The sequence below is a fragment of the Notechis scutatus genome, chromosome 3 (genome assembly GCF_049901735.1).
Source record: "Notechis scutatus isolate UNSWTSFEM ecotype Mainland chromosome 3, rNotScu1.2, whole genome shotgun sequence".
Classification (NCBI taxonomy): Eukaryota; Metazoa; Chordata; class Lepidosauria; order Squamata; family Elapidae; genus Notechis; species Notechis scutatus.
Genome location: NC_142011.1, coordinates 22,812,544 through 22,834,521, shown reverse-complemented (window position 1 = coordinate 22,834,521; position 21,978 = coordinate 22,812,544). Strand labels below are relative to the sequence as shown.

Here is a 21,978-nt window from a genome sequence, read left to right as displayed (position 1 = left end):
TGGATAAAATCAAAATATTTTTCTTCCTGGTCCATGGTTGAGGGAAACTTGCAATTCTGCAGGTGTGGCTGAAGTATGGTAAACCTGCACTCACCCCAATCAATACTGAAATAATTTGGAAATGTGTCCACAACACCTGCGGACTGGGGAGTATCAGTCTGGAAGATGCCTATCCGTTCCTGGTGTCTTTTTCCTGTCAGACTGATTCATTCTCGAGTTCCTCCTCCCTCATCTAGTCTAATCTCTCAGAAGATGCTCCTGGCCAGATAAATGTATTTTAAAAATAGTTTTGAAGGTTGCAGCATATGGCTTCTCTATATCTCAGCAGATGGCAGCACCTTGCTGTCCTTGCATTGGTTCAGAAGGAGATTTTTACATTACGACTTTTGTATAACTCCTCAGACATTCGGTAGGCCTCGTTTGACCCAATAGGACTCCCAACTAAGCATGCATACCATTGCAGCCTTAAATTGTAAAATTTGTAGTCATTGGTTGATCGTGTGTGTGTGTGTGTGTGTGTGTGTGTGTGTGTGTGTGTGTGTGATTTCAAAGAATGTGAATTATGGGTAAGAGGAAGCAGAGCTGTTTCTTTAACTGTAGGAGCATTTCTTCACCACAATTCTCAAAACAGACCTACTAATATGGAGTCTGCCAAGCAGAAAAGTCACCTTTACTGACAAGGAGGATAAAATGTGCTGTAAATCTTTTCCTCTCTTCTCCTCCAAGCTCTGGCTAAGTCTTGCCACAAGATTAATAACAAAATGGATTTCTTTGACTTTTTTTCTCGCCTCCAGGGTACTTTTAGATGATAGAGAGGCAACATGCATTCATTTCCATTAAAAGATTATGGATACAGTACCAGGAAACTATTTGAAAAGGGGAAAATATAGGAAATACATTGCTGTAGTTCTCTGTACTTTGTCCTTTCTTAGCTGACATTTGTTTTTAAATGTATTTATTATTTAGAAGATATTAAACTAAACACAGTATTAATGGGCCAGAGGTGGAAAAAAAACCTTACAATTTCATGGATGCAGGAATCTGAGGCAGCGCTACACACACACACACACACACACACACACACACACACACACACACACAAAACCTGCATTGCTAGACTAAATCACATTTTCACTGCTCCTTTGCATGTGTTCTTTCACAATAGCCAGCTAGATACTACCACATGACCAGAACATGTGGGAAACAGACTTGTGGTTTGTTCCATCATTAAGTGTGCTCTTTGAACATGGGCATTTCACTGAGCTGTTAAAGCTAAATTAATATCAGATCTGAATGTTGCTTTCTGATGCAGGGGCACAGAAGGTTGAACATCTGTTAGGAGAGGAAAAGAGGAAATAGCTGGGGGAAACAGGAGATTGTGAAAAAAAAAATACTTTGCTGGCAAGACAAATCATACTGCAGGCCCCAGTCATCACTGTTACCCAGTTACTGTAAACCTACATATTGTGTATCTTTTCAGTCTGTGCTCCATTGCTAAACTGTATGCAGCAAATGCTAGGTTTTAATAGAACCCTGTTGAAGAAGCTAAGTTTCTGTTGGACTCGGCCCAGACCCTCTGAAAACAATAACTCAGTGAGAGATGAATCTCCTAATCTGTCCTTTTCCTTTTGGAAGAAGCGGGTTATGTATCTGGACATTTTGAACAGTTCTCTTTCTTATTTTTCTTTGTTATGTCATCTAGGAATGGAAGAGACTATATCTGCTTCAAACATTTCTTTTGAAAACCTGAAGTTTTAAAAAATTAAACATAGGGACTTGAATGATCAGTGTGGTATTTTGTGAATACTTATTTCTGATTTTTCTCTTTCAGAAACATGTGTTTTTGCATTTCTGGGCCTGTCAATTTTTAGCTTTCCTCACAAGTTTGAAATGTCCTTTGTCATCTGGTGCATAGTAGGTATCAAATTATAGTAGCGTTTGTTTCGCCTGACCCCAGTCTGGCAAGAAGGGCTATATAATGTGTCATAGAGAACTCCAATTTATTATTTATTGCAACAATTTGCATGTTGCCTGCTTATTGGAGTCTAGCTGGATTACAATATTAAAAACAATGCAACGTGAATGTATAATAACACAAATTAAACTATCTCTTCCTTCACTGTAGACAATAGCTTTCTAAAGGATCTATGAAAATGACTCTTAAAAGTTGAATTAGGTTCTTCTGGAAGAGCCAATAGGTGCATAGGACATTGTTTTGCCATTGGTCACTGTCTTCAGGGTGAACTGTGGTTGGTTTTGAGATTACCCAGAATGTTCATTGATTGTCATAGCAGTCTTAAAACCTAAGAGGAGGGGTTATCCTTGTAACTCTGTCACTGAACTGCATACATCGTTACAACAACATTTGATAATTTTAAAAGTTAAATTCTTTTTAAACTTTTGGTTAATGTAGACTAGCATAGCTCTTCTCCTGACATGTTAGTATGCAGCGAACTCATGCTAAAGACAGCTTTGTATTTCCAGTTAATTTATTCATTCTGAGGCAGCCAAGACTAGAAAGAAAACCCTTGGTTAAGAGGAGGCTAAATTGCTAGGGCAGTGCATACACTACCTCATAGAATCAGGCTAATATTAGCATTTTACTTCTAGGACTTCCCAGTTAGTAATGTGTAAAAGTGATGTTGCATTTATTTACCCTACATATTCTATTTATCTATTTTATCTATTTCAATTTTTATAGTAATCCATCTCAAAGGCATCATGCTAAGCAACTCGCAGCATTTAAAACACAATACAGGATCTTGACTTACAACATTTTGTTTAGTGATCTTTCGAAGTTACAAGGACTGAAAAAAAAATAACATGACATTTTTCATACTTAAGATTGTTGCAGCATCCCCATGGTAATGGGGGAGCAGTAAAACTTCAGATGTTTGGCAACAGACTTATATTTATGATGGTTGCAGTGTCCAGGGTCATGTGGTCATGTGACCTTCTGACAAGCAAAGTTCACTTAACTTTGTGGGAAGCCAGGTTCACTTAACAACCCTGTTACTCCTAACAACTGCAGTGATTCACTTGAACAACTGTGGCAAGAAAGGTCATAAAATGGGGCAAAACTTACTTAACTATCTTGCTTAGCAACATACAGAAATTGCGCTCCGTTTGGTCATAAGATGACTATCTGTATAAAACACCCAGAATTAAAGAAATATTGCTTGTACTCTTTGAGTTGAATACAACCAGATTCCTATTCATTCGCTCCTTTTCTTCCCTCTCTTATATAGTATGCTCTCATACTTGTTTGTTTGAGGGTTAAGACCTTCTGTTTTCATTTGCTGTTAAGCGAATATACAGTAGACTAGAGCCTTAGCTTAGGGCTCCTAAGTAGCACATTGTGGTCTATGAAGATTCTCAGTCAACCAGGACACGGTTGTCCCAAAGATGCTTTTTCAAGAGGCAACTGGACTTTCCGGTTTTTCTGCTTCTTCAGAGCAGAAGAAGCTTCTTGGATGAGAAGCAAAACGCCTTCAAAGAAAAACCAGAAAGTCCAGTTGCCTCTTGAAAAAGTACTTTTGGGATAGCAAATTAAGGGTTTGACCCTCCCTTTTCAAATAAGAATAAAATAAAGATAAGCATAGGTATATAAACGATGCAACATATCTGAGAAAAGAAAAATGGGTTTGTTACTAAACTCAACCCACAAAATCCTGTTGAATTTGACCTAAGGGCTACCTGAACTCCTTTTCTATATTACCTAGATATAGAGGTGACCCATAAAGAGGTTATGAATCCCAATTCTAATTTTCCCATTGTTACGTCTCTTATTAAAAGCTAAATTTTGCTTCTTTTTTTGACAGGTGCTTGTCCTTTTTGGTAGAGCGGTCAATATTTTCCCCCTCTCTTATTTGCTCAATTTCTTCCGTGATCACAAGATCACTCCCAAAATGATGTTCATCATGTGGTTTAGTGGTAAGTTATTGCCATTTTCATTCTTGGGTATTGTTCTATATAGCATCATAATTGTAACTGGATCATGTTAAAACTATGTGCTGAGTTTCTGCATAGAAACTTTCATTTTCTCTATTTTTGACTGACTGATTGCTTGCTATTTCCCACTATACAAAGGAATTGTCTCCAACTGCTCAGGAGAAAAAAAATATTTGGGATAGAGATAAATCTTTCACTGCACATTTCTAATTCTGTATTGAATAAATACATAAATTCTTTGCATAAAATAGGAAGTAGTTCAGCTTTCCCCCACATGGTCTTATCTAGATGCATTGTGAAAACAATTTCTATATTGTCCTAGCAACTTTGCAAAAATGGCTAGGAATTCAGAATTTCGAGCCCAAGAATATGGAGTTTCAAGGAGGGAAAAAGCTAATGAGATATTATCTTTAAAGCCACATGTTGTCTTTAAAGTCTTTTTCTCAAGCCCACCATCGTTCTTCTCCTGTACCTCCTTAAGCATTGATAGCATGTGTAAGGATACATTTCCTTGCAGGCTTTCCCCAGCACACAGACACCTTATACACATCTTGGCCAGCAGTTAGTAACTCAGTTTAAATGGAGAAAGTGCTGCCTGGGAGGCAGATAGCTCTGTATTAGTATATTTGCCTATAAGTTTATTTCCAGTCCATTGCTGAATGCCACATAGAGCCATTAGGGCAAAAAGACTGCCCATCTCTGGAGAAGATAGATCTTGGGTATAGAAGGAACAAAAGTCTAAAGCAGAATAAGGCAACTTCAGATTTCAGTGACGATGAGACAGAGTGGAGGAATGGTTACAAAGGTACAGCAGAAGTGACATAGTTTTGTGCCAATAAATACTTCATTGCAGGCAATTCCTTGTAGGCTTTCCTAAACCAGGATGCTTGTCCCTTAATCTTGAAACAGCAAACAAAGAAACCATTGATAGCTTTGAAGAATATTATTTCTAGTGGGACTGAGGAATGCTTATATGCTTCCCTGTGTTCCTCCCCATTAACTAGGATTACGTGGGGCAATTCCGTATGCCTTGAGCCTCCACTTGGGCCTGGAACCAATTGAGAAGCGGCAGTTGATTGGCACTACTACAATCATCATTGTGCTGTTCACAATCTTATTGCTCGGTGGAGGAACAATGCCTTTAATCAGGCTGATTGACATTGAAGACTCTAAAGCCCGGCGGAAGAACAAGAAGGATATCAATCTCAGCAAAACAGAGAAAATGGTGAGCTTCACATGTTCCATATTTAAATGAGATAGATGCTTTTATATGTGAGTCTTGCATAAACCTCTTTGCCTTTCTTCATGCCCGTATATTGGCTTTCCTTGATTTGGCATTCTCAAAATTTGTTAGGATCTATATAGATAATCCTTGACTTACAACCTATCAACTTAGTGACTATTTGAAGTTAAGATGGACTTGCCATGGGGCTACCTATGACCTGGTTCTGAAATGCCAATGGGCCCCTTCTATGGTCACATGACCAAACTTTGGGAACTTGGCAACATAGCCTCATTTATGGCTGTTTGCAGCATCCATGGTCACATGAGAATGTTTTACAATGATTTTGCCAAAAACTGGCACATCTAGTTTTCGGCAAAACTGTGCCAATAGTGAACCATGGGTTTGTTTAACTAACACAGCGTTTGCTTACCAATCATATTAGCTGCTTTATGACTGCTGCATTTATTTCATGACCATTGCAAAAAAAGGTTGTAAAATCGGGTCTGTGACCGACCCATTTTACAAGTGTCACAACTTGCAACTGTAATGGGCAGGCTCCATTACGGTCGTATGCCGAGGACTACCTGTAGCTACCAGAACTCTTCTTATTGGCTGAGGATTCTGATTGTAGCCATAGTACCTCTGAAGCACTGCAATTTGGGTAAGTCTGCTTTCCGTAGATTGAGGCAGAAGAGAGGCAAGGGAGACAGAACTGCGAGAGTCTTTGGAATATTATTGCACAGGAAGCTTCCCTTGTTTTTTTAACACACAGCACCAGTTCAGTAGGCAGGTCATGAACGTAGCCCAGTGTAATGATCAGTCTGCTACCTTTAAGTAAAATAACCTTCCCGTTGAAATTCAGACACAAAGCTACCATTTGGACTGAGCCACATCTAAGTGGATGATGAAAACATACAGGTGGTGAGTCACACATCTTTCAAAAGGACGACAGGGTGTACTTCACTGATAAGCTACAGATGTAAATTACTGCCAAGCAGGTCAAAAAGAAGAAAAAAATATGCATATTTATCTTGGCATAGCAGAAACTCTGTGAAACCATCAGCCTTACCTATGACACTGTCTTGCTTTTTACCAAGTGCTCAAGATTTTCAGAGTCAGCTAGCATTCTGGGAAAATGACTTTGAATTGAAAATGCATTTACACTAAATCCATGTTTTATGCAGCCCAAATGCTTGCTGTTCATAAATCGATTCTCTGCCTGTACTCCAAAGATGCATGTTATAATAGAAATATTATACGTATCAACATTCTTCATGATGTTTGAACCTAGATAAATCATGGTTAAAGTTAACCCAGATCTTTGAGCTTTGGTTAATTAGCATACTTAAATTACTAATCCATAACTAATGCTACAAGTAGTCCTTGATTTATGAGTGCAATTAGGATTGGGATTTTGATTGCTAAATAATGCAGTCATTAAGCAAGTCTTTGTGTGACCGGATCCAATTTTGCAACCGTTTACTGTGGTTGTTAAGCAAATCATGTATTTAAATGAGTCAAGCAGTCATTGATTTGACTCGAGTTAGTCAAATTGATCGTCAAATTGATTTCCACAATTGACTTTATATATTGGAAGCCAGCTGGGAATATTGCAAATTGTGATCCAGTGACTCTGCAGCCAGTGAAAATACAAATGGTCGCCAAGCACCTGAATTGTGATCTTGTGATTGTGGAGGTTGCATGCTGATTGTAACTTCAAGGATGACTTGTAAGTCCTTTTTTCCAAGGCTGCCGTAAGTTCAAACCATTGATAAATGAACAGTTGTAAGTTGAGGACTATCTGTAATCATTATTTTGTGATGGGCCAAATGCATAATGACAGTTAATTGAAAACCAGAACAAGAGCTTCTAATTCTGCAGTTATACTGAATGAAGTAAGGAGTAGAATCAGCCTGCAGACCCATTTTTTTGCTCCAATGGCCTCTTGCAGCCCTCTACCATCAAAAATACAGCCTGGCTTGTGGTGGGTGGGGGGGGGCATTTTCACTGGCAAAGGTCTGCAGGAGGCCATTGTGGCTGAAAACAGGTTCTGGGGGGCATGCTCCATTTTCTCTGGCAGAGGCAGTGTGGGCCGCTCCTTTACTATTTCCAGGGCAGCCCAGTGGGCCAGATCTAAGCGCCTATGGGCCGGATCCAGCCCATTGGGCCTTGAATTTGACATCCCTGTTCTAGATGGAATTAGTTTTATATATGGAATAGCTAGCATAGTAGAGACTGGAAAAATAAAGAGCCGAGTTCTATCTCTTCAGTCCTCTTAGTAGGGGATCAAATGGAGCTCTGTCAGGCCATACCAAAAGTAGAGTTTGTCACACTTAGTGAGGTATTGTCTTTCAATAAATCCCAGTTAAATTAATCATGGATTGCTCTGAAACTGTAACATGAAAGCATGTCAGTCTGTATAAGGCTCACTGAAAGTGTTTCTACATATTAAATGTGTATTTGTGCCGAAATCCTCAGATGTAATTCCACCCAGGCCCTTTAAATATTTAAATCCCCATCACTTAGGATCTCACATGTGTTTGTCAGAAGAAGGTTAGGATCATTTTGGAACAAATGTATTTGCTAGGCTCTGTGCTCATTTCTGCTTTTTTATTTTGTGCTGCAATGCAGTTGTAGAATGTACAGCGTTGGTCATTTTGCAATGTGGACATTTTCTGCTAGCGTTTTCCTCAACCACCCTTTGTTTTGAGGTGGCTGGTATAAATTCAGATCAGGCAAAAGGCAGCTGGAAGGTAAAGTCACAAAACAGACAAGCCATTTTTGTGATAATGACCTGACTAATGAAATACTGGTTCCTAGCAGGTTCTTTGCTGCTTCCTCTTTTATTACATTTGGTGCAATGCGAACTGCCAAAGTCATCAACCAGCACAAATTTAAAGTCTGTGGCAGTCAGAATTTGGCTCTTGAAATGGTTGAATGCAAGTCAAGGTTTCTTTCTTCTTTTATGATCCTTAATTTTTAAATATTACTTGTCTGTAGTGAAATTTCTTAATTTTTCCATTATAACTATCAAGTTATTGACACTTTTATTGAATTGCATGTAAACACAGTGAATAAAATGGTAGGGTTAAGGAACATCAAAGAAAACTGTTTTTTTTTTAAATTCTTATAATCATCTCCTCTTAGGGAAACACCATTGAATCTGAACACTTATCTGAACTGACAGAGGAAGAATATGAAGCTCATTATATAAAGCGGCAGGATCTCAAAGGCTTTATGTGGCTTGATGTCAAATATTTGAATCCTTTCTTTACCAGACGGCTCACCCAAGAGGTAGGTTCAGCCTAAACAAATCCTGTAGTAGATTGACCTTCAGTCTAGTTTGATATCCAAAAATACAATGACTGCTATTAAAATATTAAAATAACCCAAGCTTCCTACACTAATATTTTGACTTCCTCTTTATAGAAACCTCATTTGGCTAGAGTTCAGGCAACCTCTGCCGTGAGTTGTTCTAAGCATAGCTTCGAGTAATCATAGCCTGTTGACAGATTTCTGGCTTATATTCCTTCCCTTGAGTTCTTCTTGCTTTATGCCTTTTAATTGATTGGAAGACTCAATAAGGGAGCAAAAAACAAAACAAGAACAACAAAAACCCAACAGGAATAACAGAATGCATATCTGTTTACATGTCATCTTAAACAACAGTTGCAATCTAAACCAAAAATAGACTAAAATCAGCTAAACTAAAAATAGGCTGAAATAATCCACGGACCTCACCCCATTCACATTAAACCAAGAACAACCTCATTGCAGTTTAGCACAATGCAAATCCATGCAACTATAAGTTTCTTGTTCATGAAACTCAAGAATTATAGTGAATTATTTCCAAACCCACCAGAATAGATAGCCATTTAATATCTAGGATTGGGTTGAAACGTTTGACCATAGTTTTCTGTTACAAAGGCCACTGTGGTTCCTTGTAGATTCTATTCATGCTTTTTTCTGGCATGTGCACAGAAATGATTGAAACACTATGTGTGGCCATACAATGCCTTATTAAAGGAGACATTTCACTCTGAGTCTGAGTTAGGTATCTTAAAGCCATTGAAATGTATGAAAGTTTCCCTTTACAATCAAAATTGGTACTTGACTGCATGTTTCATCCGTGCACAGACCTAGAGCACACAACTTCAACAGAAATAGATTGGAATAGGAGACAACAGATTAAAAAAAAGCATTTGGTTACATGGATGTTTGGCAGGTGGGTGTAGAGTGGCAGCAGGGAAGAAAGGCAAGCATTGACAGGAGAGGTAGGGTGAGTGAGTCAGGTGTACTAGGTGGATGTGTCAGCAGTTAGCAATTTCATGGTGATAGAGAGCAGTAGTAAACAAGGAAGATGAGGGGAAAATTAGATTGTCCAGGTTGAACTGATCTTGAATTGCTGTCGTGGTCCTCATACACTTGAATTCAAGTGTGGTGGTGGCTCAGAGGGCTGGGGTCAAGGCTGGGAAGATTGATGGCCAGGGCATAGGAAGGAGGGGAGAGAGGTGAATCAGCCTTGTCTTGCTTGTCATTGTGACTTCTCTGGATTCTTTTTAGCTGAAATCTGGAATAGTCTAAATCAGGGGTGTCCAACCTTGGCAACTTTAAGACTTGTGGACTTTAACTCCCAGAATTCCTCAGCCAGCAAAGCTGGCTGAGGAATTCTGGGAGTTGAAGTCCACAAGTCTTAAAGTTGCCAAGGTTGGACACCCCTGGTCTAAATGTTTTTTCTTCAGTTGTATCCTGACCAATGGTGGGATTCAAATTGTTTTATTACCAGTTTGGTGGGCGTGGCTTGGTGGGCATGCTTTGCCTAATGCCTGCACGCAGCTTTCCCCACACCAGCTGAGACCTGCAGTGCCAGTCAGCTGAGAGGATACAGGAAAGCGCAGGGGTGAGTGGGAGGGCCGATCCTGGGCTTTGTTCTTCTTTCTCCTCTCGGCTGACTGTAGGAGGCTTATTTTTCACTACCAGTTCAGTTGAAGCGGTCTGAACCAGTAGCATACCACCCCTGATCCTGATCCACTTGGAACAAACACTCAGACCAAACTTCTGAGCCACAATGTGTATATATGCATGAAGGATACCATGGGCTTTGTTCCTATCCCATTAAGCTACCTTGCAGGAAGTGTATGCAAGTAACATTGCTGTAACAAAAGGACAAAACGTTATTCATGCATTCTAGGGAACCAGGTAAGCCATGTGAAGAGTCACATCTTTATTAAAGGACTTGTCTTATCATCTGCCATTTTCAAATGGTTTTTTTTTTTTTTTGTCTCGGTGGCTTCCCGCTTTCAAAATATACATGGAGAGAGAAGGACCTGAGATTTTTCAGTGGAACTCTTCATCCTCTATCCATGTTAATGTGATCGTAGTACTGTCTTGTAGCATTTTTCCTTCTTCCTTTAAACCTAGCATATCAGGTCGATTGAATTTCGTACGTACTGCAGAATTGAAGTTGTACTGCCTTATGCACAGGCAGATGGAGAAGTGCAATTGTAATTTTCTAAAGGGGCTGCCCCTTCCCTTTGCCACAGGACCTACATCACGGACGCATACAGATGAAAAGCCTCACGAACAAATGGTATGAGGAGGTACGACAAGGACCTTCTGGATCAGAAGATGATGAGCAGGAGTTGCTGTAACAGGCTGTTGGTGTGCACGCTTCTGCTGACATCTCCAACTTTAATTTTAAGGCCGACACTCTTATACACACATACCATGCACAACTTGGTATGGTTGTTTTCAAGTGACTCTTTGTCTAGTATAAAGTTGTGTCATGTGCTGAATGCAAGATCATCTCTAATGCCAATTTTTTTTTACTCTTTTGAAATTATGGCACCTGTTCAGGCAGCAATTATCCCAAACACATTAGGATAGTTAATGGATAATAGGGTAATTGGAAACATGGGTGGCACTGTCTGTGAGTTTCTGCTGTAAATGTACGTTAAAGAAAATTCTGTAGAAGAGCTTTAAAAAAAGTTTAGTGCACTTTACTGTACTTTTGCCAATATACTAGCCCTGAACTGGAAGGACAATGCTGTGAATTTGTATTGACAATGAGCAAGTAAGTGAATATTTAAGGCCTATCTCTACATTGCTCTTTAAATATTTAAGGAACTCAGGGTACAGAATGACAAAAGACAGAAACAGCTAATGAAAGCCCCTTGGCCTTTGGGATTTCTAGAAATGTTTGTTCCAATTTGTTATTTCTGAGTTTGAAACAACTTGACACATAATTCCATACTATAACTTCAGATCATTTGGTTCCAGAATAAAGCTTTATTTGAAATCTATCAAGCTTAATTTCCACCCTTCTCATTCCCTTCCTTTGAGAACAGCTCCATAGCACAAGTTTGGATGGGTGGTTTGAAGCCAGAGCATAGAAGAAGCAAATAAAGAAGGAGTTCCTTTTTCTGGGAAAACCCTAAGACTGGAAACAATTCAGCTGCTTTTTTATTAGTCACAGATTGGCCTTTACATACTGTCTAATTTTTTTGCTTGCAGAACCATGTGTACTCATGCAAAACAAAAAAATCATACAATGACTGTACCTTTTTAAAAAGCTGGGTGGGGAATATTACTGGAACTTTGCTATGAGTAAAAAACATTGGTCGATGGATTATTATTACACTAAAAGTGAGGGGAAAACGATGCATTTCTTTTCCACCTGAGGAAAATGGAGATATTTTTGCAAACCACATAAATTCCCATTTGTATTCCAAACTGGTACAGCCTTAGAAAGCTTATTCCACATGATTTTTCCTCATACACAAAACTGTCTCAAGATTCACTGCATATAGAAAGGAGTACGGAGTCCCTAGACAGTCCCTTATCCTCAGTTGCTTGTAATAGGCGTGGCCCATCACCCCTATAAAACAAACATAACTAAATATTCCTCATGTAACTAATCCTAACCTTGTTTCTTTTGCCATGCTGTCATGGCAGACTGATAAAGCTTGCACAAATGTTCTTTTACGAACATGTTCTCAGTAACATTGTGCAATATTGAGAGCAGGAATGCTGCAGTAGGTGCACTTCAGATCAATTAATTCAAAAGGTGTGAGGAAAGGAAATAAAACTGAGTCATTCTATAGGAGCCAAAGGGACACTATTCTTGATGCCAGATTCTGCTGGGGATACATGCCAGGACTGTTCTGAAGCCAAGTGAATGAGGATGTCTCTTATTTTTTTCCCTGCAGAGTAGGGATATATTATTACTTCACATTGTGAAACATTAGCTAAGTTTGGCATTAAATAAATGTATTCAATAACAGTAGGCAAGTTTGGCATTAAATAAATGTATTAAATAACATTAGGCAAGTTTGGCATTAAGTTAAATGCATTATTTCAGTTTATATGATTCCCCATATAAATTCATGACTCTGAGCATGTGGGAATTAAAAGCTATAGAAAAACATAAAGCAGTATAAAAAAACTTGCATAAATAAAAGCAGTAGCTGAGGTTAAAAAAACAAAACAAAAGCAAAACTACTATCAGTAATGAATACAACCACTGCATGGGCTTGGCTTTGCATCTAGATCCCCAAGCTTGATTACACTTTCACAAATTTAGAGTGAAATTAGCCCTGAAGATTGCAGATGGTGCTTTATCATCCAACTGTGGCAGAATGCTTGCTCAATTACCAGCGTGCAAGCATAGTTCACCCATCTCTTTTGAGGTTTATGCTGTATTTCGGACAACTATCTTAAATGACAAGGTCAAAATACACTAAATACTCGATTTCATGTAAATAGACTTCTGAATTTCTTAAAAAAATACTGGAATATAAATATAGTAGAAATGCAGTTTAGCTTACCCAACTATTTAGGCACATGTAGACTTCTCTGGTAGTAGTAACAGAAGAATCTGCATTCTATTAAAGAAGCTTATTTAGAACTCCTAGCCAGTCCTCTAGCAAAAAATATTGGATTAAAGCTCTCATAATCCCCAATCAGCATAACCAATACAGTTGTAGAATATAAGGGTTGGAAGGGACTTGAACATCATTTGGTCCAACCACCTGAACACCAATAAGCACTCTCAGCAGATGGCCATCTACCTTCTATTGAAACACTTCCACTGAAGGACAGTCCATTGTCTTCTGAGGCAAGTGGTTCTTTTATTGAACAGTTAATATTAGAAAAACATTCTGATTTCCAATCCATGATTTCTTGTTCTGTATTCTTGAACAGTACTGATCATAATGTACACGACAGACCATCAGATACTGAAGACATCTGTCATGTTTTTCCACAATATACTCAACAATTCCAATAATTTCTCAGAATTTTTTCCTTCCCCTTCCTCTTCCTCTTATCCCCTTGGTTATTTTCCTGTGGCACATTCAAGTTCATTAATGTTCATTTTGAACTGCTGAGCTGGAACTGGGCATAATATTCTAGGAATGGACTCGAGGAAATTTATATTGATTACAATATCAGGTATTCCCAAACTACTCAACTCATGTTTTAGGACAAATCACGGTTATAAAATAGGTTTGTGTGTTAGCTTCATGATGAAGATGAAGATGGTGTAATATCCTGGCCAAGCTTTCCCTAAGCATGTTTTCATATGTGTATGGCTACAACTTTCAAAGTTTCCCAGAAGTGTTGATTCTGGGACTTTGGGAAGTTGTCATTCCAATGTATCTGGGGTACTTCAGTTTGGTGAAGGCAATTCTAACTATTGATTATAAAATAAATTGTTCTGTATCTAATGGAGAAAAGTACATCTTATAAAACCTTGGGGCCCATATGAAGCATTCAATTACTGGATAATGCCAAAGTCTGTTCTTTGATAACTCAAGTATTTTAAGGAATAAAATCATGCTGAAAGTTTCTTCAAGGTTTAGGGTAATCATTATACTCCTGAATCTATCCAACCTACTCAGTTGGAAAAATGAAAACAGACACCATCCAGGTGTCTGGAGATGGTAGGTTTGAGGTGAGGAGAGCTCCTAGGTCCATCGCAGAAGGAGTGCTGGCAGGTGACGTATCCTGACTACACTTTCTCTTCTCATATCTGTTACATTTCAATTGCCAGTTTGCAGGATCAACTAAGACTATTTTCAGCCTTGGGATTTTTAGTTGCTGATCTCTATAGTGCAGTGTCTATGGAAGATACTATTTTAGTCTTTCATTAAGTTCAGCTAATAGTTGTTCATTTAATTTGTACATTATCATTTGTACATTTATTTCAATTGTGATTCTATCCTATTGTAGAGAGAGATATGGTCTGTAACATCAAGATAGCGCATCTGTAGGCATACATAATTTTATTACCAGTGCACATAATGGATTGAAATTACTGCAAAGAGTAACAATACACTCTTTCCATTAAGCATTTTTCCTGTGCAAGTATATTATTCTGCAGAGGTACACATTTCAGTGTTATGATTTACAGTGTTAAAACTATAAGGTTTATTAAAGCAAGAGGTTATCACATCAATATTTTTATGGTAGCATATGTCAGACAGACCCCCCCCCCCTCAATGTTTATTGGCACCAGTGTCCCTGGAGACATCTCCCTGGTGCCCTCCAAGCTCTCTGCTTACCTGGCTTTATCATCTTTATTTTAAAAAAATACATTGTAAAATAGCTCCCTGCACCATTTCTTTACAAAATCAAAGTGGTAAAGCTGCAAAAGGCTTTTGGAAGACTTTAATAGCCCAAAATTTTATTCATCCAGTCTCTAAGGTTGCCAAACTGCCTATGATTCTGGGCAGTTTACAAAGGGTTGAAGTGAATAATATTATTAATAAAAGAATAATTTTTAAAACGGCCATGCTGATGGGCAATGAAGGGGGGGGGGGGCATGGAAAAAAACCATAACAATTAAACTATACAATCTCAAGTGATAGAATCTCGCAACTTCCTGGACTACATCTGTGGGAAGTGTCAAGTCTTTAAGACTCCCTTAAAGCAGGGGTTCCCAACCGCCAGTCCTTGGGCTGGGCCACGGCATGCCAGAAACAGGTCCATGCAAACAAGTGAAGCCCCATCCATGGAATGCAGGTAGCACACAAAACCATGCCCCTTCTAGTCCGCAAAAAAACCTGTCCCCAGGGAACCGGTTGGGGGCTGCTTCCTTAAGGCACAGCAGGGTTGGGTGGGACCATATGGAGTGGGTAGGCTCATGCTGTTCGAGAGGGCAGGCCAGATAATGCTGTTGATTAGATGGGACCCAATGCGTGTCAACTTTATTGGGCTATATGAGACAGACAGAAACAATTATAGAAAGACAGCCTTGCAAATAGCCAAAGTTTTTTAGGCGACAATATTTTGTAGTGTCTTCTAGATGAATCAGTAACTTCAAGATAATGGGAATTATCATCAAGGACCATCAAATTATTATTTTTAATTTGTTTGGTGAAAAATCCATATCAACTGTATTTATTTCTATTCAGATGTAAACTCAATTAAAGTCATTTTACCCTTGCCTTGCCTACTTTATGGAGTGTAGTCTGTGGCACCTCAGTCATAGAGTAAGCAACAAGTTGAGATTTTCTTTGAACTTGACATTATTACTGTGTGCCAGAAAGAATTTTAAACAAATGTTAGTACTTGTACAATTAACTGCAATCTCTACAATGGCTATTGTTTCTATAAGTTATTTATCAGGAATAGCATCAGTTTTTTTTTTCCTATACCTTATCATTTTATATCAAACCGGCTTAGAAAGCAGTATTTTTGGTTAGGAATATAAGAACATTTCTGAAGTTTTATCATATGGAGGCTATCAAGACAATAGAATGAATAAGATTTCAGCTTCAGATTATGTCCCTACATGAAACATTTTGGCAGATTATGATGTCTGTGCATGCAAGTCAGTATTTCATCGTCAGAAATAGAGGTATGGTCTTCAATGTACCTTGCAAAGCACAAAATGTTTGCCTTCTCTCCCCCCTCCCCCTGGCTGGGAAAATATTCTGTCTCCCAAGGCCTACAGAATAGGGTTTGTATATGCCCAACCCAACAAGCCAGTAATTTCTTTCAACTTCTTTTGTTATGTTTACAGCAGTGAATAAGAATGTTTGAAAACTAGGGAAAAGATTCAAGGGCCAGATTCCAATATTAAGTGGGACCAAAGATGAAGTGGGCCAAACCTAAGAAAGATGTTTCCATCATAAACAAGAGTACTTGCCTACTGATAGACAAATAAAGGCGTCAGTCAACAAAGCTGCTTCTTTGCAGGTGTGTTTATAAGGGAAAGATTAAAAAAAAAGATTGCAACCATGTCTGTATGATTGTCTGTATGATCAAATCCCTGTCCTTTTTTAAAAAATTAGGTAATCTCTTTATCTGCCTACTTTGAAGTGAATCTGACTAGATTCAGTGAAGCCCCTCTCCTGTATAAAAGGGAATAAAACTGCAGCCACAAACAACACAGATGCAGATTCTTCCAGCATTCTCCCCCTCTATTTTTGCTAGTTGATATAAAATCTACAGGAGCACTTTTTGATAGAATGCTTCAAAAATTTTCTCTTTTGATTGTGCAGTCTAATTTGCGTTCTGTTTCAATGAGTTCAGTGTGGCAAACGTGGATTGAATGCAAAATTCTGCAGCTCCATATGAAAAAAGACAAATATCTCTCCTGTTATATATCTAATGTATACCTGAGGTTGGGATACCTACAAAATAGCTATCCTAAAATGTAGATGGGAGGCAGAATAACTGCTTGTTATTATTTAATTGACAATAATCTGGATCAGAGGTGGTATTCAACAGGTTCTGACCAGTTCTGGAGAACTGGTAGCGGAAATTTTGAGTAGTTCGGAGAACCGGCAAATGCCACCTCTGACTGGCCCCGCCCCTATCTATTCTCTGCCTCCCGAGTCCCAGCTGATTGGCTGGGTCTTCTTTGGTTGCCCTGCACAGGAGAATGGAGCTGGAAAGCAGGTTAGTGGGGTGGGGAGGGAATAGGATTTTGCAGTAACCTTCCCCCAGGTGTGGGGAGGGAATGGAGATTTTGCAGTATTCTTCCCCTGTCACGCCCACCAAGCCACGCCCACAGAACCGGTAATAAAAATGTTTTTGAATCCCATCACTGATCTGGATGCCTTGCCTTTAATTGCTGGTGAAAAATCCTTCTCCATCAGAAAGAGAAAGATTCCCTGTTAAAATAGGCATGAAATAAACATTTCTGAAAAAGCACCTTTAGCAGGAGGGGTGGGGATTTTGGGAGGAACAGCAACAGATTCTTCCAGGTTTGTTACTTTTAACTATTGGAACTTTGTTTTTTTCCAGGATGTTTTTCCAAGATATTCCAGGTAAGGTTTTGGTAGAAGAGAGTGCTTTGAAAAATATGGTGGCTCACCAAAATTCATGATGCTGTCTCTAAACTCCTCACCTTTGGGAATAAGCTGTATGTCACATACTGAAATGTGAGTTTGTATTAGATTTGGTGAGAATAGCAGAAAGACAAACAACCTTGTGCCTCACTTTGAAACAGTCGCTTCCACAACAAGAATGGTTGCTTAAATAGCCTGGAGAAACCAGGCTAATAACAGCAAAAAGGGTTCACATGTCATGTGACAGGTTGGATAAGCCCACCAATTTATTTGTGGTTGTGTGGTTTGATTTAGAGCAGGGGTCCCCAAACTTGGCAACTTTAAGACTTGTGGACTTCAACTTCCAGAATTCTCCAGCTAGCTATGCTTAAAGTCTTAAAGTTGCCAAGTTTGATTTAGAGCATTGTTTTTCAAACTTGGCAACCTTAAGATGTCTGGACTTCAACTCCCAGAATTCCTCAGCTAGCATGGTGGTTATGAAATGGTGGCTGGGGAATTCTGAGAATTGAAATCTACATTCTAAAAGTAGTCAAGTGTGAAAAAAGTTGGCTTTGGGTGTCATTATGCTTATTATTGTTACTTCTATTGTTTATTATTTATGATTTGTTTTTGTTCTTTGTTGTTGGTTAATCTTGCATTTACTGCCAGTAACTCAGTTGCAGGATAGACATCTATATAAATCAAATTAAAGAATGCAATCAAACTTTTGACAGTTGATTATATTCCATCACAAGATTCTCACAATGGCTTATTCAGCCATTTTATTGAAAGGGAAAAAAAGGTGGATCATGTCACACAAATATCAGCAATGAAATAAATTCTCTTTTAGGGTCCCATTTATCCTTAGGGCAGAGCCTTTATTGTTCTTATGGTAACTATTCCTGGTTGAGCAGAACCTGTAGCCAACCATCTACAGACATACCGATGATGTAATTTGTTTTTTTGACAAAGTTTCCTCCTTCCCAGGCTCGGAGAAGACCATGGTTAGTTGATTAAACAAGAATGGGATATGTTCATGCATTATACTAAACCTTAAACCATACTTTACAAGCCATAATTAGTAGGATTTACACAAGGCTGTAAGTTACAATAAAACCCTATTATAACTTACTCCTATTTCTAGAAAGAGACATACTATAAGAAAGCACACATCAGATGTCTTTGAAAGGTTTTGACATGCATTTTTAAATCTTGGATTTAAAGTCTAATGTTTGGGAATAATAACATTATATGTTAAGTCATTAAGATTACTATTTATAAAAATTTCCATCTCCTATTATTCTTTTTTCTAAAGGTGTCATGTATAAAAATTAACCCCCAAGTATCATTTGATTTGGCTAGTACAAACATTCTCATGGAAGCATAAGTTAATATCAAAAAATGTCATTCTCATTTCTTTGAATCATAAGAAAACACACATGCATTTTGGCATTATACATAGCAATATTAACTTTAGGAATTATTTTTTACGGAACTTTCCTTTTTTAAGCTGAAGTATAAGTGGAAATTCACTGTGAATTTGTCCTTCACATATTTGTAATACTGTTACACATAAGCAGAAGTATGATTCATTTATATGCTTTTCAGTTTTTTGCATTAATGAACAATGCATACTTGTGTACATACTTGTACACATACACACACACATACTTGTGTACATACACACACTCTTAATTCAAGAAATCACATGGAGATTAGTCATTTCCCGCCCCCTAGTGGTGATTTTGTGGGGAAAGAGTTCAGCCAGGTTTTTAAAAAGATGTTGCATCAACCATAATTAAGTAACCAAAACATTAAAGGGACATCAAGTTCTTACCTTGAAAAGTCCTCATTCTTAGCCTGAAGCAGTATGTCTCAAAAAGCATGCTGACAATGCAAAGCAATCTAGAACTTAAGGAAAATTTTTCTGACAGAGCAATTAATCAGTGGAATGTCTTGGCTTCAAGTTGTGGATGCTCTAAGAAGAGACTGGACAGTCATTTGTCTAAAATGGTATAGGGTCTCCTACTTGAGCAGAGGGTTGGACTATAAGACCAAGGTCTCCAAGGTCCCTTCCAACTCAAAAAAACACCATTACAGTTTAAAACCATGTATACTTTTGTCGCATCTTAAGGACTAACAAATGTATCATGGATGTAACTTTTCTTGGTTTAAGATTGATTTCTTCAGATGGCAAACGAGGACTCCTTGGGCTCTTGATTTGTTTTCATCATTAAACTTTTGTGAATCCAGTTTCTTGCTCAACATGTGGTGATCAGAAATGGATACTGAATTCCAACTACAGCATGCCATGATCTGGTCATTATGATTTTGTGAATGCATTTGCTTTTTGAGCAGCCACACCGCACTACTGGCTCATTGTCACTCTGTGGCTCACAAAGATTCCTGAATCCAATATCCCTTATCCCACTGTGGTATTTCCCAATCTCTTGACCTCAAAATGTGTTAGCTAGAGCTGTCCCCCACCATCATGGTCAAGAAGCAAAGAGATATGATGAAGAACTTTAGGTGCCTTTCCATTATTTGTTTTCTCCTTTGGAGATGTAAAGGTTGCCTGGGATGTGAGTGCTGTAGCTGTGGTGAAGGATACAGGTGAGAGGACTACTTTGATGCTTAAGAAGCTTTGAGAAAAGATCCTTTCCTGGTATACATACACTGAGAGGAGGAGTGGTTAGCCACAGCATCCATGTGCGCAGCCATCTTGAAAAGATGTCCAGATGCAGCTTGTGACATGACTCAAAAGCAAACACTTCAAGTTTATATATATTCCAGAATACTCAGGAAATGAATTGCTCATAGAGCTAGCCACCTACTTTTTGCTTTTGGACTGCTTTTGCTTTTCTAGGTCAAGAAATAATAATTTAAAGAAGGGATATGGATAACAGAGGGGCTTCATAGTTAGTTGAAGAGCTGGAAACTGTTTACAGATGCTGAATGCTGATATTTAGAGTTTATACTTAGAGTAAGTTTTCCAGTGAAAGGGGAGGAAGGGAAAAACCACGGAGGGGACAGTGAGAAAAAGGCATATGAAAAGGGCAATTAAAGCTGCTCTACTCTCACTTCTCGTCTTGTCTTTAGAACCAGAACTCCATTTGGTGGTCATTATGCAGGTTTCTGATTTCCTTTCCCAGATGCTGATCATTCCTTACAAGTGGTGCCTACTGGCCAGAGACGGGCAGAAAAACCATATGGCAGGGCGTTCCACTGCGACAAAGCCTTTCAGGTAGCACTAGGATATAGCACTTGTCATTTCCTTTCAAAGAGCAGCCTTGCTATTCGGGCTGTGCTGTGGCACTTTTTTTTCCTAATGACTACCATTGCTCAAGAGGTTCCAGTCGATTAGTTAACAAAACCAGAGCAGCTCCCATTGGTCATTTTAGGCTTAAGGCTCTTCTGAAAACTTGCTGCTATATGTGTAGCCATTCATCTTCTTTGGAGGTGAAGTTGCCCTTGATAATACGCTGAAGAGCAGGGAGCCTATGAAGAATGATGCTTTCTGGCAACTTTTCAAAAGAAGAACAAACCTTAAGACTTCTTCTTAAGACTTCCCTTCCCCAATTTTTATTTAAAGAGAAAACCAAGAATTGACCCAGGCACAACAATAGCAGGTCTTAAAATACCCACAGCTGCAGTCAAACAGCAAGAGGAAATTTCACAGTGATTTTAAAAAATGAGCCCAATATAGTAATAAGTCAGTGGATGTGACAAGTTGTGTAAGAAAACAGTGATGGCCGATTAAATTAGATGGTTGGGAATGTGATTCCTGGGAAGTTTTTCTTTTTCTTTTTAAACATGTAAAAGAAAACACACCAATAAGTGGGGGGGAGATACAGAGCATATTCAGAAGATGCAGAGTGTATTCCAAGCAATAGCCAGTGCTAGACATACGTTTGTATCATGTTATAAAATTAAGTATTAATAATCTATACCGTTCCTTTCACAATAAAAAACCTATAACCCAGTAGGTGCTGTCTAAGTTTTTAAATAGTCCTCAAAATGAAACTTGCTCTACTTCAGAAACAAATGCACTTGAGGTCACTGCAGGATTGACGGAGAATAAGCAGAGAATCTATTTCCAGTTGCATTAAGCACTGCATATGTAAAGATCACACCATTCCAAGCTTCAAAGCAGGGGTGGCAGGATTTCTCCCTCATTCCCTTCTGTTGTTATTCCGCCTTTTCTTGATCAACTGTTAACTAAACCTCAAATGCCACTAGGGGTCCCCTCAGCCCCTGCCTTCTCCCCCCCACAATCACTTTTCTTCATTCAATGGCCTCCTCTCTTTCAAGATTTGATTAGGTTGGATTTTAACATACAATCACTATCCACCTTAGCCTTTGCACAAGAGAATATTGAAGTGAGATAGTTCACTTTGCCTTTTAGTGTTCTAACATATAAGACATGCCTGCAGACAAAATCTGTAAAAAGTAAATGTTCTCTCTCTACCTGCCCCTTCTCCCCTGCAGCCACAAAGTAAAATGATACAGATTGTTTTATCCATT

At 38.6% G+C, this 21,978-nt stretch overlaps 1 protein-coding gene across 1 annotated transcript in view; it reads left to right on the top strand.

Moving 5' to 3' along the window:
• The window catches only part of SLC9A8 (solute carrier family 9 member A8), a 61,789-nt gene extending 50,311 nt beyond the window's left edge, over positions 1 to 11,478 (top strand). The window contains exons 12-16 of the mRNA XM_026664986.2: positions 1,832 to 1,914; positions 3,822 to 3,933; positions 4,956 to 5,176; positions 8,324 to 8,470; positions 10,720 to 11,478. Coding sequence (XP_026520771.1) covers positions 1,832 to 1,914; positions 3,822 to 3,933; positions 4,956 to 5,176; positions 8,324 to 8,470; positions 10,720 to 10,827 — 671 coding nt within the window. The 3' untranslated portion in view covers positions 10,828 to 11,478. The remainder of the gene's footprint in view (positions 1 to 1,831; positions 1,915 to 3,821; positions 3,934 to 4,955; positions 5,177 to 8,323; positions 8,471 to 10,719) is intronic.
• The last annotated feature ends 10,500 nt before the right edge of the window (positions 11,479 to 21,978 follow it).